The 19,656-nt window shown below is 36.6% G+C and overlaps 1 protein-coding gene and 1 pseudogene across 2 annotated transcripts; one reads left to right on the forward strand and one right to left on the reverse strand.

The window, feature by feature from the left end:
- The first annotated feature begins 2,292 nt into the window (after positions 1–2,292).
- LOC146882559 (uncharacterized) lies at positions 2,293–3,271 on the forward strand. The gene is made up of 2 exons (XM_085667452.1): positions 2,293–2,708; positions 2,848–3,271. Exons 1-2 carry the CDS (start codon positions 2,293–2,295, stop codon positions 3,269–3,271), a joined length of 840 nt encoding a protein of 279 aa, XP_085523578.1.
- A 9,337-nt stretch (positions 3,272–12,608) lies between these two features.
- On the reverse strand, positions 12,609–18,901 carry LOC114167101 (putative disease resistance RPP13-like protein 1; annotated as a pseudogene). The gene is made up of 4 exons (XR_014985253.1): positions 14,973–18,901; positions 14,657–14,745; positions 14,393–14,556; positions 12,609–14,301 (listed from the first exon to the last, which is right to left on the reverse strand). The product of XR_014985253.1 is annotated as a putative disease resistance RPP13-like protein 1 (transcript).
- Positions 18,902–19,656: the final 755 nt, after the last annotated feature.

The following is a 19,656-nucleotide window of genomic DNA, read 5'->3' on the forward strand; positions in this document are numbered from 1 at the left end:
AAAGCATCTGCTCCCATGTGACAAGTCACACGATCATCGTCAAACAAAAACATAAAGGGTGGGCTCATAATAAATTAACACATAAATAATATCAAAAGTACCCAACTAATTTATCCTAGTTAGTTCTTGGCCAAGACCTTAATACCCCAAGCCTTTTCATTCTTCAATTCACACAAATAGTTGACCATGGACTCAAGATATATGATGCTCACACGAACCTGCCCTCTCGTGGTCCTTTCTCTACGAACCTCCCCCTCATAGTCTTGCTCTACGAACTTCCCCGCTCGTAGTCCAACTCTTCGAACCTACCCGCCCGTAGTCCAACACACGTGATCCACCAACTACGAACCTTCCCGCTCGCAGCATCTCTCAAGTGTGAGCACGGAATATACGAACTTACCCTCTTGTATCCCCACACGAGAGTATCAGGATATGAAGCTCCACACTCATATCATCACGTGTTCACCACCATCTATGAACCTACCCGCTCATGGCACAACATCTCCTGATCCAAGTCTCGCATCACTGCATACAAAACATAAATGCAACCACTGCTTACAACGCTATCGCTTGGCGCTACCTAAGCACCGCTAGGCGAAAATCCTGTGCAGGCCGCCTGATGGAGCACCATTGCCGCTAGGCGCCTGGCCTCTCCCAGACCCACTGTTTCAGGGTCTATCGCTTGGCAAATCAGACCTTGCTGCCAGGCGCCACACGTTGGAGGGACATTGTTGCTGCTCCTATTGCCTGGCAACCGCTCCTGTGCCACCAGACGCTATATCAGTAGCGCACCAGCCACTGTTTTTAGCACTTATAATAAACCATAATTTTAGTCCAATTCATCCCTATACCTTGCCACATATCCTCAAATTATTTCATAACTCCAGACACATAAACAACTTATTTTGCAAGTGCGCTACTGAAGCACACTCGCTCAGGTGAGAAGGATTAGCTTACGCGAGACAAGCCTGGTCGCTCAAGCTAAGTCTTCTAGCCCAAGCAAGTTTAGTGTGCTTTGTGTGAGTGGTATACATTGATGTGAACGTGGATCAAGAGATGTTGTGCCATGAACGGGTAGGTTCATGGATGGTCGTTACATGTGATGGTATGAGCGAGGAGGTTCATACCCAATTACTCTCCTATGGGGATACGAGCGATGTAGGTTCGTATGTTTCGTGCTCCAAGTTGAGAGATGCTGCATGCGGGGAGGTACGTAGCTGGTGGATCACATGTGTTAGACTACGGGCGGACAGGTCCGTAGAGTAGGACTACGAGCAGGGAGGTTCGTAGAGGCAAGACCACGAGCGGGCAGGTTCGTGTGAGCATCATAAATCTTGAGTCCATGGCTAACTTTGTGGTTGAATTAAAGGTTGAAAAGCCTTGAGGGTATTAAGGATTTGACCATGGTCTAGCCATGATAATATCATTGGGTGTATTTATATTATTTGTTATTATTTAATTGATATATTTCTTATATTCTTTTAAGCTCACCCTTTCATGTTTGTGCTTGGCGATGATCGTGTAATTCTTTACAGGGAGCAGTTGATGGTACAAGTGATGCTACTAACACCTGAGACGGAGAGAGGGCTATCTTGGGGATTTTTTTTGAGCTAGGGATTTTCTTATGATTTCCATTGTTTTGTCGGATTTTGGAACTTGTAATAAAATTACTATTCAGCTTTATTTAAATTATGGCACGATTAATAATGCTTTAAATTTTTCCCGCATTTTGGGCGTAATAAAGTACGACGTTTGAATTTATTTATTTATTTTAATCAAGTAAATTCTAGTAGGGATGTTACATTTGGTATCAGAGCAAATGTTTTAAGATTTTGGAGGACTTCGGGAGTGAGCTTACTGCGTTTCTGTGTGAATCTATGTTATGATGTTGAGTGTTAATGATTGTTTGTTTTAGTTATAATCTGAGCTGGTTAATGTGAACAACTGAATTATGTGGCGTGCATAGGCAATGGCTAATCGGAGACGCAAAATAATGTTGGGGCGGATGAGATTGCGAATGCAATCCATAGGATGGTGGACGCGATGCAGCCTGTTGCAGCGCAGCCAAGGGCGATGATCCCACCAGTCAGACCAATGACAATGGAGGATTTCATGCTTCATAAGCCGGCGAAGTTCATTGGCAAGGCCACCCTAGATGAAGCAGATACGTGGCTACAGGAATGTGAGAAGATCTTCAGGGTAATAGAGTGTATTGAGGCTCAAAAACTCACATTTGCCACATTTCTGTTAGTAACAGAGGCGAAGTACTAGTGGATAGGGATGCAGTAGCAGATGCAGACCCGTGAGGAGGATGTAAATTGGGTCAATTTCAGGAAGAGATTCCTTGAGAAGTACTTCCCCGATAGCCCTAAACATGAGCGCGAAGCTGAGTTTCTCACCCTGCAACAGGGGAACATGTTAGTGCAGGCTTACGTGGAACGGTTCGAGTATTTGGTGAGGTTCTACTCACAAACAGTTATTGAGGAATGGCATTGCAGGAAATTCGAGGGAGGCCTGAAGCATGAACTGAGGCGGTTTATCGTACCATTGGGAGTCAGGGAGTTTCCTATCTTGGTCGAGCAGGCCAAGAGTGTGGAGCAGTTAGAGATAGGACCCAACAGGGTCAGTAGGTTCCAAAAGACCAGTGTTGAGGGCAGGCAGCAGAAGAAGCCCTATTGCCGACCGCCATCATCTTCACAGAAGTTGCAGTGCTATAACTATGGAGGAGAGCACCTGAGGAGAGATTGCATTTAGCCGGCAGGTAACGGAGGTAGTAGTGCTAGCACACGCTAGTGCTATGCTTGTAATCAGCTGAGGTACTTTGCTAACAAATGTCCTAATAAGAAGACTACTACGGAAAGTGGACTTGGCCCATGCAAATACTCGCAAGTGCTATGCTTGTGATCCACCATCTTCGTCAGATAGGCCTAGAGCAGTAGGTCGAGTCTTTGCTTTGACCAACACGGAGGCCACTCAGTCAGGTAGCCTTATACTTGACTTTTGCTTGTTGTTGGGTAACCGGGTATTAGTGTTGTTTGATTCAGGAGCTTTGCACTCCTTCATATCTCATGAATGCGTGAAGAAGCTGGGATTGTCGACTCGTGATCTGGGATGCAAGTTAATAGTCTCAAAACCAACATCTGGGCAGGTTTCAACTAATTCTACCTGTGTTGGATGCTTGATGGAGGTAGAGGGCAGACGATTCAAGGTGAACCTAATATGCTTGCCTTTGGAGGGACTGGATGTGATACTGGGAATGGACTGGTTGTAAATAATCACACTGTCATTGATTGCGAACGACATAGAGTGGTGTTCCCAGAATCGGAAGGTATTTGCATGGGCCAAGTCCACGTTCCGTAGTAGTCTTCTTATTAGGACACCTGTTAATAAAGTGCCCCGGCTGATCACAAGCATAGCACTTGCGAGTGCTAGCACTATTTCCCCCACTGCCCGCCAACTGAGTACAATCTCTCCTCAGGTGCTCTCCTCCATAATTATAGCACTGCAACTTCTGTGAGGATGATGACGGTCGACTATAGGGCTTCTTCTGCTGTCTGTCCTCAGCACTGGTCTTCTGGGATCTACTGACCCTGCTAGGTCCCATCTCCAGCTGCTCCACACTCTTGGCCTGCTCGACCAAGACAGGAAACTCTCTGACCCTCAGTGGCACAATGAAGCGCCTCAGTTCATGCTTTAGTGGGTATTAGGCTCCCTTCCTATGTGGAGAAAAGGCCAAAAACTTGAGAAGCCCATGTCTCACTTAACCTAGTGGAGAGGGGGCTATAAAATAAATAGAGAGGCAGAACAATAGAGTCAGAACACACTGAAAGCCCTAACACATAGAGGTAGAGGTAGAGGGAAAATTTTGTTCACGTTTTTCACAGAGCTGTCACCGTAAATTCGACACTGCAGATTCGTTCACCGTTGGATCGGGCTGAAATTTTTACAACAGGTTATTGCTCTTCATTCTGACCGGTCGGATCATTGATACAAGGTCTGTGTTGGGAGATATTAATTTCGTGCTGCAACAGTGATATTATAGGTTTTCCTCTCTTGTTCTTCTTTATTTTGAAAGCTTTATTGCTTTGTTATTTGGTTGGGTGTTGGCACTAATTTGTGCTATTGATTGAGACTCTTTTGTACTCTTGTTGATCATAGTGGAGCTATTTATTTAGCTTGGACGACTCGTGGTTTTTACCCTTGATTTGAGCGGTTTTCCACGTTAAAAATCTTGGTGCCTTTATTTGTGCCTTTGGTGATTTATTATTGCTGCTCTTTGATTATTGCTCCTCATAGATTCTTGCAAGTTAGAGGAAATTATATCCGCTGCATTCTCTGATATATTGTTTGTGTTGTTGTTTTCCCCATCATGTATTTAGGTATATATTTTTTGTGTGTTAAATTGTAAAATTGATATAACCATTAATTAGTGATGTGTAGTAAAAGAATATTATTGTATGATTAAAATTTATAATTAAACTTTTGAGATATATATTATATTCGAATAAAATGTATATAAATCGTTAAAACTAAAATGTAGACATAATGTACCCTATGGATCTTGTACAAAATAAATGCAATACAAAGTTGATGTTAAAATTTATTAATAAAAGTATAAGTTTGTATAAGTAGCTTAAAACACAGAGGACAAATATCGAAAATTTATTGATCATATGAAATCAAAGGAAAAATGAAATTAAACTTCAAATATTTTAAACAAAAGTAACATGTGTATGTGAATAAAATGTAATATTCTGAAACGTAATCCATAGTAAAAAAAGTTACAGTAACATGAATTGGAGGTTAAAATTAAAATTGTTAAACAAAATACATAAAGACATTGTTATCAAAATAGACATTGACACTATGATAACTAATTATTGTTGCATACACACGATTTTTTTTGTCTTAAATTATGTAATTGACATAACAATTGAGTAATGATATGCAGTAGAACAATATTGTTGCATGATTAAACTTTATAATTAAAATAAAGTGTGTATACAGGCAAATTGAATTTGGCCTTGTAACTGAAAGTAATAAAATGTAATAAATATTAATTCAAAATTTGTTGAGTCATAAGTGAATGAATAATTTAAAATAAAATATTTTATTGATTCAAATAATCATAACAAAAATAATAGTAAGTATAATAGTATTATAATAGCAAATATGTTAGACAGCTGGTATATTAGAAAATACAAATTATTAAGGGGTACATTTCTTTAACAAACTCAAGCGTGATTTTTAGGAATTTATATGTTTTGCTCTTTAGTGTCCCCATTCTCACCGTCTTCAACAGTTGTAGTAGTACTAAAGTCTCATAAAAACAGTACATTGTAATACAAGTGCAACGATCACATCAAAATATTACCCTCTATATAACTAAGCACAATATAAAAAGTTTAATTAAGAGGAAAATATGAAAGACCTTCATCAAAGTCAAACACAGAAGACACTCAAAAGTTCAGGATGAGGGGTAGCCCATGAAACCTAATCAAATTACATATTCAAATGTCATATTAATGCCTTTTGTATTCTGATATACTTGGATAATTTTTTTTTCCATATTGTGTTTATATTTTGGTTATAGACATTGGAAATAAAAATAAAAAGCATTACTTATTTTTTAATATGAAACATGAGGAAAATAACTTGATCTACTTATTTTTAATTTTTATTTCAAATTTTTCTAGACAAAAATGCAAACCAACATGAGTGAAATATGTGTTAATTATTAGAAACGTATCCAATTCTTTTATGTAAAACAACCACCACAATATAATGTCTCTTGAGTGGGTAAATCCAAGCAAGTAAAATTGGCTAGAATCATCAACACAAACTGATGTATTAGTGTAAATTTATAGTCTAAGAGAACCTTTCAGAGCAAGGATAATTTCCACAGCATCCACAAAACATATGTGTACATATTGTGTCGTAGAATAATTATGAAACATGAAACGACCACAGAAAATGAAGATACAAAGCCTTTGCTTTTGTGGCCACCCAACAGTGCCAAATATCTCTTATAGTACTTCACGCTCATTGCATGATTAGATGTTCTACCAGTAAATGTAAATTTGCTCGTCCATCATCATCATCACCTTAGAATAGATAGAACATATAAGATTGTGAAATCTTCGGTATTTAAATATAATCCCCTTAATACATGTGCACCTGTGAGTACATAAAAAGATGAAAGAAGAAAGATAATAGTTAATAGAAAGTAATTGAGTGATGAATACATATAGTATTGTAGTACATACTCAAATAGATGTTAACAAGAAAAGAGATGAAAAAAGAAGTTGCCTTTGACATTCAATAACATGGAGCACTTAAGGGAATTTCCTATTCTAACATACCAAATACTCAAATAAAGGAACAATTTCACATAAAAAATGTATAACACACATACACAGTTTTAGTTCAACCTAGTTGTTATCCAAGCTAATTTTTTTTTATACATACTAAATTCACTAATTGTGGAAAAAGGGGGAGGTAAAAGTTTATAGGAAATATCTAATAGAATACAAAATAAAAAGCCTCTAACTATTAATCGATGAAATAATTTTTATTCATCTCGATGAATAACTAATAGAATACAATATAAAATAAGTTTCATTTATCTCAATCAATATAAATGATGTCATGTGAGCACCAATATTCATAATACATGTTGATACTCCATTTCCAAAAACGGTTGCAATATTGGTCAAGTCAAATAAAACCTTACAAAAATGTTAGAAGCTAATTAAGAAATCTTGACAAAGAAATCACTTCCAAATTTATCATATTTTGTATTAATTCTTCTCCACCAACCCCGTTCTACAAATAAATTTCATAATGCATCAGAATCACAATTCTTGATATAGATTAAAGATATCATGACCATTATAGCACAAAGGATTTCTAAACCAAGAGAAGAAAGTCTGAGAGTACAAAAATTTGAAAAAAATCATATGCAACAACTTCCAACCGTAAGACTTGGTTTTATTTGGAAAGTAAGGTTATAATATTATCAAGAGCATCAACAAAACAATTATAACCACAATGATGATTATGTATCATCTCAGTCATTAATAGTAATTTATACCTGCAATCATCATATGAAGTTATAACAGCAAGTCCCTATATGGTAAAAAATTAAGTTTGGGTCCATTCTAAAATGAATTCAAATAGAAAAACAAAGCCATTAATCGACGTCAATAACCATGTCTACAAAAAAAATAGCTATAAAATTATCAACAAAACAATAAAAAAATTAAAAGAGAATAATAAAATGCCGATACCATCATGAAACTATACTTACTTTCAAATCATTAGCAAGTTTTAAACCAATGTGGGGTTTGTGTGTGTCGTAAACCAATGTGGTTGTGGTTGTGGTTCTTTTGTTGTGCTCATACCTAATTGTACCCTCTTACTCACCCCACCAGAGTGCAGAGGAATTTTGTTGGATGCTATTGCATCTTCATTTCATCCTATAAATTAATCACACCGTTAATGTTGTCACTCCTTGGCAAAAGATTTTTTATGCTGGTCAAACCTGAAATTAGAGGGTGAAATTAAAGAAGGACATTACATTCATTGAATGTGTTGGGATGTAGGACCACTAATTTAACCAATTTCATTTACCATTGAATGAACACTTTGATTGAATCATTTTGTTGTCAAGTAGAAAGGTATGCTTGGATTATGTTTGTCCACACAAACATGATCATATATCACTTGAAAATATTTTCATATACCAAAAAGTAAAAAGTCTATTCCATGTTTAAGACTTCGATTTGTATAATAATATGTATAGTGAAAATCACACTACACCTAAGAAGTGAATGAAAGATTACCATGACTAAATCCATTGCTGATTGAATACAGTTATACAAAACACAAACTATAAGTATAATAGTTTTTTTTTGCTTATGCAAACAAAAATAGAAGAAATAATTAATGAAAATTTATTAAAGTTGACAGATAGTGAATACTAATCCAATTGTGCCAAAGATAAAGCCTAAAATAGTTGTGACCACAACAATAGCACTGGATTATAAATGAGAAAAAACATGGACAATTACCTCTGCATCAAGGATAACATCTTTGACATGTGGATGTGTGAATTGCTTTTGCTTTGCATCATCATTCAAAGAATGGATGGAGTGCAACTTTGTTTCCAACTTGGTCAACAGCTTATGATAAAGCTTTCTTGAATTGAGATTTTGAGGAGAATCTACCTTCTCGAATATAACCTGAAGGAAAGCATAAATAAGAGCGCACTACTATCAAAACTCTAATGCTATGGTATGGATTCAAGTGTTGGTAGCTTGTGACAATGACTCAATGCAGTGTAGTGTTAACGTAGTAGTGAAATGGGCAATAAGGTATTTGATCAACACTTTCTTTTAAGCATAGGTCAGATAGTGGAGAAAGGAAACTCGATTTTAATAAAGAACCAGGTACTGTACTTGAAGGAGAAGCACGGTCGGCTAGCAGCCCGGGTAGAAAAGAAAAAAAAATTGGATGTACAAATTGGAGTTGAGCATCCTGTAGAAAAGGTGTTTGAAACGTGTGGACAATGAAAGCGGTGCGGGATATGTTCGGAACGGTGTGATGGAGAAAGAGTCCGGTAAGCAAATTAAAGCATTGCGATTTGAAAATGAAAGAGAAGAGACAACCAATCTTGTCAAAGAGGTTGAAGAAGAAGCAATGTTGTTGATGATGGGATGTAGCTCGAGGGATAAGCACAAACAAGTGGAGAAGTCAGCAAGAAGGTTGAGTGTCATAAATCAGTCCAGTAGCATTGAGAGGTCGTCAAGACGTGCAGATAGCTCGGAAAGCTTAACAAAGAGTGTGGAAATCTCAAACAGCTCGATGGAGCATGTGGAGAGCTTGATGGAGCATGAGGCCAACTTAGTTAGCTCGGTGGAAAGTCCGGATAGCTTGATTAAGTTGGTGGAGCAAGTGGAGTGCCTATATCATTTGGGGGAGCAAGTGAACATCTCAGAAAGCTTAGCAGGGAACATAGGTAGCTCGGATAGCTCGTGGATTGTGGATAACTCAGATCTTGAACAAGATGTGTTAAGTTTGCAAGAGCAGTTGTGTGTTGAGAAGGATCTGAGAGTTGTACTGGAGGTGCAAGATGAGAAGTGGCGACTTGGAATAGATGATAAGTTTGGTGTGAAGGAGTGGAAATTTTCCGATCTCTTAAAGAGAGCTCGGCCCATTCAGAGGAACTTGGTTAATGGCAAGGCAATCACAAAGATAATAAAGAACCCAGTAAAGGGTAAGTTAGCCAAGGTTAAGATGAAGTCAGTCAAAGAGAAGATGAAGTCGGTCAAAGAGAAGATCAAGTCGGACAAAGAGAAGATCAAGTTGGTTAAAGAGAAAAGCAAGTCAGTTATGGAGATAGAAGATTGTTCGGGATGAGAGAAGAAAAAAAATTAAGATTAAAGGGGAGTTTTGTTGGATAATCTTTAATTTTGTTAGATAATATTTAGATTATGGAGTTGTTTTTATTTAGCAAAGTGATAGGGTATTTTATATTTGGTGAATTAGATTTAAGTTAGTTGTTATTTTAGTTAGTTAGAGTATTTAAGATTTAGTTTGATAATATGGCATATTAGATAAGATAAGATTAGATTAAGATTTAGTTTGATTTGTTAATATTTGATTTGTAATTGGCTATATAATAGCTCATTCTCCATCAATGAAAAATATCACAGTGAGTTACATTGCATATTCTTTTAGTGTGTGTGAGTTTTTTCCAACAATAGATACTTGGTTTAGTGTCTTCCTTAAAAGAGTCGCTTGAAGGAAACTTTTGTAAGACTGAGTCTTTGTCGTCGAGTTTAGCACCCAAGAATGCATTCCTAGAAGACTGACATTTTTTATTATATATTTTTATCTATAAATATCTTTTTTTTTTTTGTTTTCATGGTAGTGATTTTGGATTTTTGATGTAGAAAGTTTTTCATCAACTTTCTCCTCTTAGACATGAAACTTCTCTAAAAGTTATTCATTTTTTTTTATTCTTCTTTTATATCTTTTTCACTTTTAACATTCTCCTCTTTCATCAAATTTATAGCAAAACTTTTTGTACCATTTGTTTACAAAGTAACATTTGAGAAACGTTTAACAATTTTTGATTAATTTTAATGAGATATAAGACAAAAAAAATTTAATGACACCTCAATATATTTTAATTGCAATTGCTAATATACCTTCCACGACCATTTGTTCTCCGCTACAAAAAAAATTAGATAAAATGCAATAAAATCGGTCCGTTACAACAAAAAATGGTTTTATCAGGAGTTTTATTTAATTATGGAGATTTTAACCCCACTAAGTAAATTTCCCAAAATTTATATTTTCCCAATTAAAACCAGCATTGTTGACAAATTACCAATTGTTGTGAGTAATCCTAGTAAATCAGAAGTTCCCTACGGTTTCATAATTATCATAAATTACCAAAGGTTTTATATATTCATAATGGTTGTAACGTTCTATTTAAATAATAATGTAATTAAATGAATCATTATGATGCATAATAAAAGGTAAAGTCATGGGGTATAAACGTTACCCCTTACAATTATCCAAGAGTACTTAGAAGAAAAATTAAGGCACACCACAATGTCAATATCAAGACAAAGAAAGAAGTTTAACAGTATTAGAATAAGTGCTCCAAAAGCAAAATAATACAAGACTACAACCCAAAAAGGAAACTCAAAGATAGGCGGGATTTGACCCAGGACGAACTAAGCAGCGGTTATAGAAATAATACAAGACTACAACCCAAGAAGGAAACTCAAAGATACTGCCCAATAATCACCCTGATTACCACGGGAAGTTCTCGCATCTGCTCACATCAATAAATTGATGATCATCACAAAAGAAGAAAAACCACACATAGCACATACAAACAAGCAGAAAGGGTGAGTTAGGGTAGAAAAACGATTTATTGTACTATTTCATACAATTTTATAGAAAAAGATACATACATCAACCAAGCATGTGAAGACTCGCAAACAAGACACTACGACTCAAGACACGATTATCCGGAAACATATAATTAGTCGGATTCACCATATGCTTGCACTTGTGGTGGCCTCTACTACTCTAAAGAGCCAATTGCCAATGGGTTTCACCCTACCACTCACAAGGTTAGCCTTCAAACATCTAAGGTCATTATCCTGCCAAAGATTAGGGCCTCCTGCTACTCGCACCACTTGAGTTAGTACGCTCTACGTGAGACTCATTGACTCTTTAGAGTGTCAGGATGCAATCCTTACTTGAATCCTTACTAAATTATATAATAAGGCACCACCACGAACTTCGTGGAATTACGTCCTAAGCATGAGGCACCACCATGAACTCCCACTAACAAGTGTCAGGAATTACGTCCTGACCAATGAGGCACCACCACGAAACCCTCATGGAATTACGTCCTGACCAATGAGGTACCACCATGAGATCTCACCTAGAGATTCATGGAATTACGTCCTGATCACACCAAAATCATGTTTCTCCAACCAACATAAAGACATTATACATACCAATTCCATATCAACATTTATAACCAACCATCACATTCATGTTACATGCAAAGATCATGCCAAACTCATCAATTTCAACCCATAAACCATTCAATACATGCAAAATCGCTTATTTCATGTTTTAACATAGTAATCAAACCAAACATGTGGCAAACATCCAAGAACAGGGAAGAAAACAAGACTTTGGCACATTCTCGCCAAATTCTCGCTCAAGCTGAAAGGTCTCACTCAGGCGAAAGGGTTCTCTCACTCAGGCGAGCTCCTCTCGCCTAAGCGAGAGGTCAAAAAGTGGGAACAATGGCCTTCATGTTCTCTTGCTTAGGTGAGACCTCCTCGCCTGAGCGAGATGGACTCTCGCTTAAAACAGGAGCTCGTTACCTGAGCAACAACTTGCGCAAGTTCCAGGGAGGAACTTCTGGTACTCTTACTTAGGCGAGACTGGCTCGCGTGGGCGAAAATACTAGGTTCCTCCACTGTTCACGCGTGCAACAGGCATTCATTCGAAACCAAACAATATTTTTAACAGTTCCCAAGCAATTATAATAGCAACCAAGAATCAAACTCACGAAACAAAACCAGAGCAAGCAAAAAACTGCAAGAAATAGTAAACCCTAGCTTCTCTTACCTTATCAAGAGCTATTGTGAGGGGGTTTAAGCTAGCAGAATGGCACCACAGCTCCAAGGACAACTTCTCAAGTTGAAAGCACTAACATCAGAACAAGGACGGGTTACAACGATGAACCCTAAATGGAACCACAAGAAGAATCCAGCCGAGGAAAAAGAGTAAGAGCTGAAAAATAACTTACGTGAGCGAAAAAGTGGGTTTAAGCTGACTTGAAGATAAATGGGATTCAAAACCCTAGCAAAGCTCAGTTGAGGGAAAGGAGAGGAAGGAGGAGCTGGTTCGTTTCTAGAAAACAGAAGAATGAGTGAGTTAGGCTTCTCTAGGAGTTTTGGACACCCCATGAGCCGACCCTAGGCCCAACTGATTTAAGACATGCCCTTAAACATTGGGGCATAAATAATTGGACCTTAAAATGGCAAAATTTGAGTAACACGAACAAAAGGACCTAAGTTCAAATATAGGATAAAACAAATTTATTAGTTTTTCACGAGTATTAAATACCATAGGAATGATGGTGCAAACAAATAAATAGATCTAGGCAGCGCAAGTATTGATTCTAGTTACTTTAGATTCACATTTTTTTCTGTAAAATATAACATCAAATATTTTAAAGTAGAGATAACGATTTCAGACTTAACTTTCACCATAGGTTGTTTTCTTCATCCAACAAAGAAACTTGTAAATATTTCCTCATTTCAGTAATACTTGCCATCAACGTATGACAAAAGCTGCGGCCTGGAATGTCCTTGCTGAAAATGACCAAGTATATATAGATAGATACTTGGTTTAGTGTCTTCCTTAAAAGAGTCACTTGAAGGAAAATTTTGTAAGACTGAGTCTTTGTCGTCGAGTTTAGCACCCAAGAATGCATTCCTAGAAGCCTTCCTAACTCTTGTCTATATCCAAAATAACTTTCCAGAATAACTCGCTCTACACCAATGAAACCAGAACTGCAAAGGTACGACAGCCAAGCTTGTCGTATGAAAGTTTAATGTTTGTTTATCAGTCAACTTCGTTAAAGTTTGACACCTCTAATAAGATATTGGTGTTTGCCTTTCTTTCAATTTAATCAATTTTAGAACACTAATGTCAAGGCTTTACCAAATAACAAAGTGTATTCAGTCGCCATGCACATTAGGAATGGTCACAACATGCAGTTTGCTACAACACAAAAATCATCAAATAAGTAAAACTTCAAATATACAGTAGCAGAGATTAAGGAAGTATGGGAAATTCGATCTCAACATGCTGTATAAAGCTGTCACAAATTCATCCTTCAATCAAAAACAAAAGCGATGACCAACCTAAAGGGAACTATATTACAGTTTCATACAACACAATAATATGCAGAGTTGACCTGTTTTATTGCAGTAGCTAGATTGTATTCAACTATGAAAAGAATGGGTTAAAACACCAAAGCAGCTCACGTATTTCTCAATTCAAGTAGGATGAACACATTCCATATGTGTGAGATTTAGTCTACATGATGCAAATACAAATAAAATATATACTAATTATTACCCCTTTTGGCCAATTATGGTTTTTGGCAAATATTAAATCAGCACATTACTTGATGCTTACTGTTTTTCTGTCATAAATATGTACAAAGTTGAAATGTTTAGATAGTTACAAGTTTGGATCCTAACAAGAAAAGAAATATGAGAATATTATGAATTTATGACACTTCAAAAGTATGAAAAGAAAAAAATAATTAATGGCCATGATTAAACTGAGCTTAAACTATTGTACCCTGAAATTTATTTGACTTCCATAAGTATATGTGATTTGAATTGCCACTAAAATTGTATAGATGGAATTTACTTTTCAGAACTCAATCCATAGGTGTTGAAGCTCTACTCTGATCTTTTGCATCAAAAGTTTTGAATGGAAGATTTCCTTTCTTCCAAGTTCTTTCTCATTCAGTGCAATGGTGTGAGTGCAGACCAGTAGTTATGAGATGGGATTCACTCCTTTCAACATGTACAGTCTATTTCAGCATGTCAAATGCATAACAAGCAGTATGACAAATTCAACCTCCGGGATATAGCTTTCAGATGCATTCAACCCAAATCCATCAGTCCATCAAACACAAATGTGATGATCTAATAGAGGGAAGCATATTACAATTTCCTTCAACACAGAGTAATGGGAAAATCAAAACTTCAGATATGTCTAGCAGAGAAATTGAAATGGCTAGCAGTTAAAGGGCCAGTTTAGAAACCTGGAGGCAAGCCTGACTGAAAAATCAATAAAATGTCATAAAACAAGATGCTCATCCGCCACATTGTACCCCATCAAAAGGCTTCCAAAAGCTGTTGAGATCTTATTCAAAGTTGTATTTAAATCCATAGACAGGTGCGGTTTCCCTTAGCTACTCTGGCTTATCTGAAAAACAAATAACAGCTTTCTAGAGTCATGAATTTAATCTTGATCTCAAGAAGCTTCAGTTTAAAAAACAAGAATGTATTACATTAATTCAATTTACCCTCTCCAATGAAATTTCAGTTGAAAATATCTGTCTCCCATATTCACCACAATACTAAGCAGAATTTTGGCACAGACTACACAGACAAACTGCTAAGAATAAGAAAAATACCAGTAGTCACTTATACAGTAACTAAGTTCAAATTAAAATGACACAAATGCTCACTCTAAATAAAATATATACAAGTTAGTTTTCGTTTAAACTTGCAATTCCGGTCAAGTATTGAAAGGAAAAAGAGAAGAAATGAAAGATATATGTGGCAAAATAGTTTTTCATGGATAGAGGTTGATGGCTTAAGTGAAAGAAGGAGAATTACCTGCACATTATCCTTGCTCATTAAATCCATCTACCGGCAATCTTTATGCCATCGATATGGCAGAGTTTAGGCCAAATTTCACGGTCCTTCTTGTGGCATCGTTTTTGCAGTAAGGGACATCCCTCTATGCTTAATTTTATTATAGACACAGGCATCGTTTCTCCTGCAATATTTTCTAGCTTTTTACAGCTTTCAATGTACAATGCTCGTAGCGACATGAGATGGAGAATGCCCTTACAGTCAAACGTCTCCAAACTAGACAAGTTATAGAGACACAGAGACGTAAGGTAGGGAGGCAGCAAACCCTCCTCCGGGAAGGTGTTGATGCCATCACAAGGACCCTGCACTTTGAGAGAGGTAACCATGTCCATACATACCCATGTTTTACTGCTCAGTAGTTTCTCACAATTACTGATCTCAATCGTTCCCAAGTTAGGTGGCATACCACCTCCAGGGAATGACTCAATTTGATGACAGTTGGATATGTTAAGATATTCCATCTTTGGAAGAAGAGTTACCATCTGATTGGGCAACGACTTCAACTTGTCACATAGTCAAATTGGGAGCAGACAATCCTTCTCTGGGGAATGACACAAAGTTGGGACAGTAGCTAATATGAAAATAATTCAGACTCTTCAATGACTCTGACCCTGAGACTAAAAGTGATTTCATATTTTCACAGTCTTTGATTTCAAGAGTACTGAGATTTGGGAAGGTAGCCAATGGAAGAGACATGACTGAATCACAACTATTCTTTATTGACAGTGATTCTAATAATTCGTGTTTGTGTTGCATTGGGAATTTAAGTTTCTTTAAACCACAAATATCTAGAGTTTTCAGCGATGCAGGAAGACGATCACTTGGAAACGATATTGCCGACAAACAATTCTGTAATGTTAAAGATTGGAGGCAAGTAGGTTGGATGTTAGTGATGGCCTCCATCATAGACTCCACCATTGGCCCTCCTTCTACTTCTATACTTTCCACCAAAAGAGGAAACTCATGAAACACTACTGTGTTGCTGTCACGTATCTCTAATGTTCGAAGGGTTGGAGCTCTTGGCACAGAAGAGACAAGAAGCTCGCAATTTGTAACTAAGAGTGTTTGCAGAGAAGGAAGGTGTTTTGGCAAATCTCCCCTTAGGTTGGGGCAGTTCTGAATATGAAGATCCTTAAGCACAGGAAAAGCCTCTAAAACAGAGGAATTCCACACCTCCCAACAAGGCATATCAAAAATGTGTAGCCATTCAAGGGAGGGAAAGGGCGTCACAGATGAATAATTTTCATTCTTATAAAAGCCTGCATCAATAGTCTTCACCGATTTCATGTATGAAATACGGAGAAACTTGAGAGATGGGAGCTGCCCAAGTGAAGGAAGCATGCAACAGTTTTTACAATTATGGAAATACAAATACGTTAGATTTTGGTAGGAAAAATTCCCCACCCATTCCGGAAATCTGGTTCCTTTATAGCCCCTTATAAATAGAGATTCCAAGTCTTGGTGAGGTTGTAATTTGCTGAGTACATCTAATTCAATTTGGAAGTTGATGCTATTGTCGTTACCTGTAGACCATTCTAAGGATAGATGGTTAATATGCTTCTTCTCCATTACCCGGGCTTCTAATGCTTCTTCGCCTTTCGTAACATTCTCTAGTTTCTCAATAGAAAACGAACCATGGAGATTTGGAAGTCCTCCCAATTCTTTGATGCTATTCTCTATATGCTTGCCCACAATATACGTATCCAACCTCTGTAATTGATTTAGTTTCCCCATTCTTTTAGGCATCTCTTTTATGGGCGTATGCAAAATTTCAAGATGACGCAAGTTTACAAGATTTTGCATGCCACTAGGCAACTTAGTCAGCTTAATGCAATTCGACAACTTCAAAGTTTGTAGATTGCACAAATTACACAATGACTCCGGCAGAGTTTTTATACTTGTATAAGAGAGATTTAGATAACGCAAATGGATCAATTCACCAATTGAATCAGGCAGAAGAAACAGACTTTGGAAGCTACAAAACGATAGAACTCTCAAGTACTTAAGCATCGACACTACAATATGGGATGCCTTTTCATCGTTGAATGGAGAATCTTTATAATTGATCACCAAGAAAGTTCTTGGGAATTTTACCATGTCAAAACCTTCAATATCAGAGACTGGATCAATGAATCTTGTAAATGACAAATGACGAGTTTTTCTATCTATTTTGGTTTCTTTTCCAAGTTCATCTGATCTGAAATAGAATTCGCCACCAATAAATGTTGCCAGATCATGCATGAGGTCATGCATTACAAAACAGTCACCCCAAGTCGAATGTCTTAAAGATTGGAAAAACGATCTGGAAACCAAATCATCAAAATACTCGTCACCAACTTCTTCTAAAGTTTTTCCTCTCTTTGGTGCTTTTACAAGATCTTCAGCCATCCACAGCTGGATCAGCTCATCTTTTTTAAATTCATAATCCTTGGGATATAGTGAGCAATAAACAAAACACCGTTTTAATTGTGGAGGAAGATAATGGTAACTAATTTGAAGTGCTGGAATAATTTTACACTGACCTTCGTGAAGTTCCCAAATGTCACTTTCAAGTACATTATTCCAATCCCTAATAGACTGCTTTAATCTCAACATTCCTCCAAGCGACTGTGCAGCTAAAGGCAACCCATTACACTTTTTAACAATCTCTTTTCCAATCTTTTCTAGGGTTCCTCTTTTCTCACTGGCTTCTGGGTGAGGAAATGCATGGTTTGCAAACACCAACCAACAATCTTCATTTGATAATTGGTTTAGATGATATACTTTAACAGTTTTAAAAGGAACTCCAACCGCTACACTTTTATTGCGGGTTGTCACGAGAACTTTACTTCCTCTAATCCCACTTAGAAATGGTTTCGTAAGACTACTCCAATTATCAAAATCCTCAATCCAAACATCATCCAAGACAATCAAGAATCTTTTACCTTTCAGTTTGTCCATCAGGTCAAGTTGGAGGGCATTTAGATCACTCAATTTACAAGGTTTTTTGGTAATTTCCTCTATCATAGTTTTTGTGGCCTTCACTATATCGAATATATCAGAAACACAAACCCATGCCTTTAAATCAAATATCTGCTGCTTCAATTTGCCATCGTTGAACACAGATCTTGCCAAAGTGGTTTTCCCAACCCCACCCATGCCTACAATAGGGATCACAGACACTTGTTCACCATCACTGCTATCCTCTAACACCATCTTCATTATGGCCTCCTTATCTTTATCTCTACCGTACAAAGCATATCCATCTTCCAGAGATGATGGCTGAGATCTCCATGGCTGGTTGTTATCCACCGGAATATCCCTCAAATCAAGACTCTGCTTTTGTTTTAAAATCTCATCTAATCGTTCAAGTATGTCTTCCAATTTCCTAATACTAACAATCTTCTTCCTTTTGAAAATGAGAGAAAAAGAATTGCTTACCTCCTTTTGAGTAGCAGCTTTAGTAGAAGCTTCATCAAGTAAATCATCAACCTCATAGACAATATCATTGAGAAGATCGAGCCACTCTTTGACATTGGAATCTGTGATTTGTCTCTTTTCAGCATCAGCAAGCACAACTTTAACCACTAGCAGCTGGCTCTTCATCTTTTGAAGCAACTTGTCAGACTTCTTTCCACGGATGAAGTTGACAAACTGAGGGGAAGCTAGTTTGTCAAAAAGAACGTCAATAAAAGCAGAAAGGAGTGCACCACCTACAACGGCTAATGCCATGATTTCAACAGCAAACAAGTAATTGACGGAACGGATACCAATTGGTTGGGTGAAACTGCGTTGGTTTTTGGCAGATGTGATCAGAAAAGAATAAGGAATTTCAGTCAACTCTCTTCACTTTAAATTGCAGGCTCCGTGAGCAAACTACCCTCAACATGAACCGTTAGATATAATATTAAAAAAAATTGTCTCTTCATTTTTTTCATACAAACTCAAATATTAAAAAAACTATAAATAATATGATTAAATGATTACATAATAAAAAATTAATACTTAATATTATTAATTGTTAATAATATCAATAGAAATAATATTAATAGAAAACAAAATAAAGAATCAAATCAAATTGAAGCTTACAAAATTTAATAATGTAATATATTTTACTTATATATAAAAATGGATTCTTTTTATGTCTACATCTGTTTTATATTTTTACGAAAATATATTTCGACATACAAATATGATACAATTTTAACATGGCTTATGTGTCATTTTATTTTTATTTAAAAATTTTTTTTATTTAAAAATTATTTTTATTAAGATGGAAAGGAGTGTGGCACTTGTGTGAGTTTATTAAAGGTGGAGGAAGAGTTTTTCATCAGAGAGAGTGAAGAATGAAACTTTGGCAAAGAGATAGAAGAGAGAGAAGCTCCTTCTTCACACACAAAAAGCTTGAGTGACTGATCGTATGGGAGTAGTTGACAATGCTACAGAAGCGATTGTAGCAAATAGTATTGTTGGGCTTGCGGTTTGCGATTTTTTTGTTCAAAAAGTACCGTTCACAACTTTTTTTACTTAAATAGCATATTGTACTTTAAATTTATGTGGATAACACGGTTTTCATTTTTAGTTGAGAATTCGGTTTTCTACCAGTTGAATTCTGAACTTAGTTTTTTATTTTTATTTTTGTTTTTCTATAAATAAATTAGAATTA

Source organism: Vigna unguiculata, chromosome 10 (assembly GCF_037176805.1).
Source record: "Vigna unguiculata cultivar grain cowpea cultivar isolate G323 ecotype 2 chromosome 10, ASM3717680v1, whole genome shotgun sequence".
Lineage (NCBI taxonomy): Eukaryota > Viridiplantae > Streptophyta > Magnoliopsida > Fabales > Fabaceae > Vigna > Vigna unguiculata.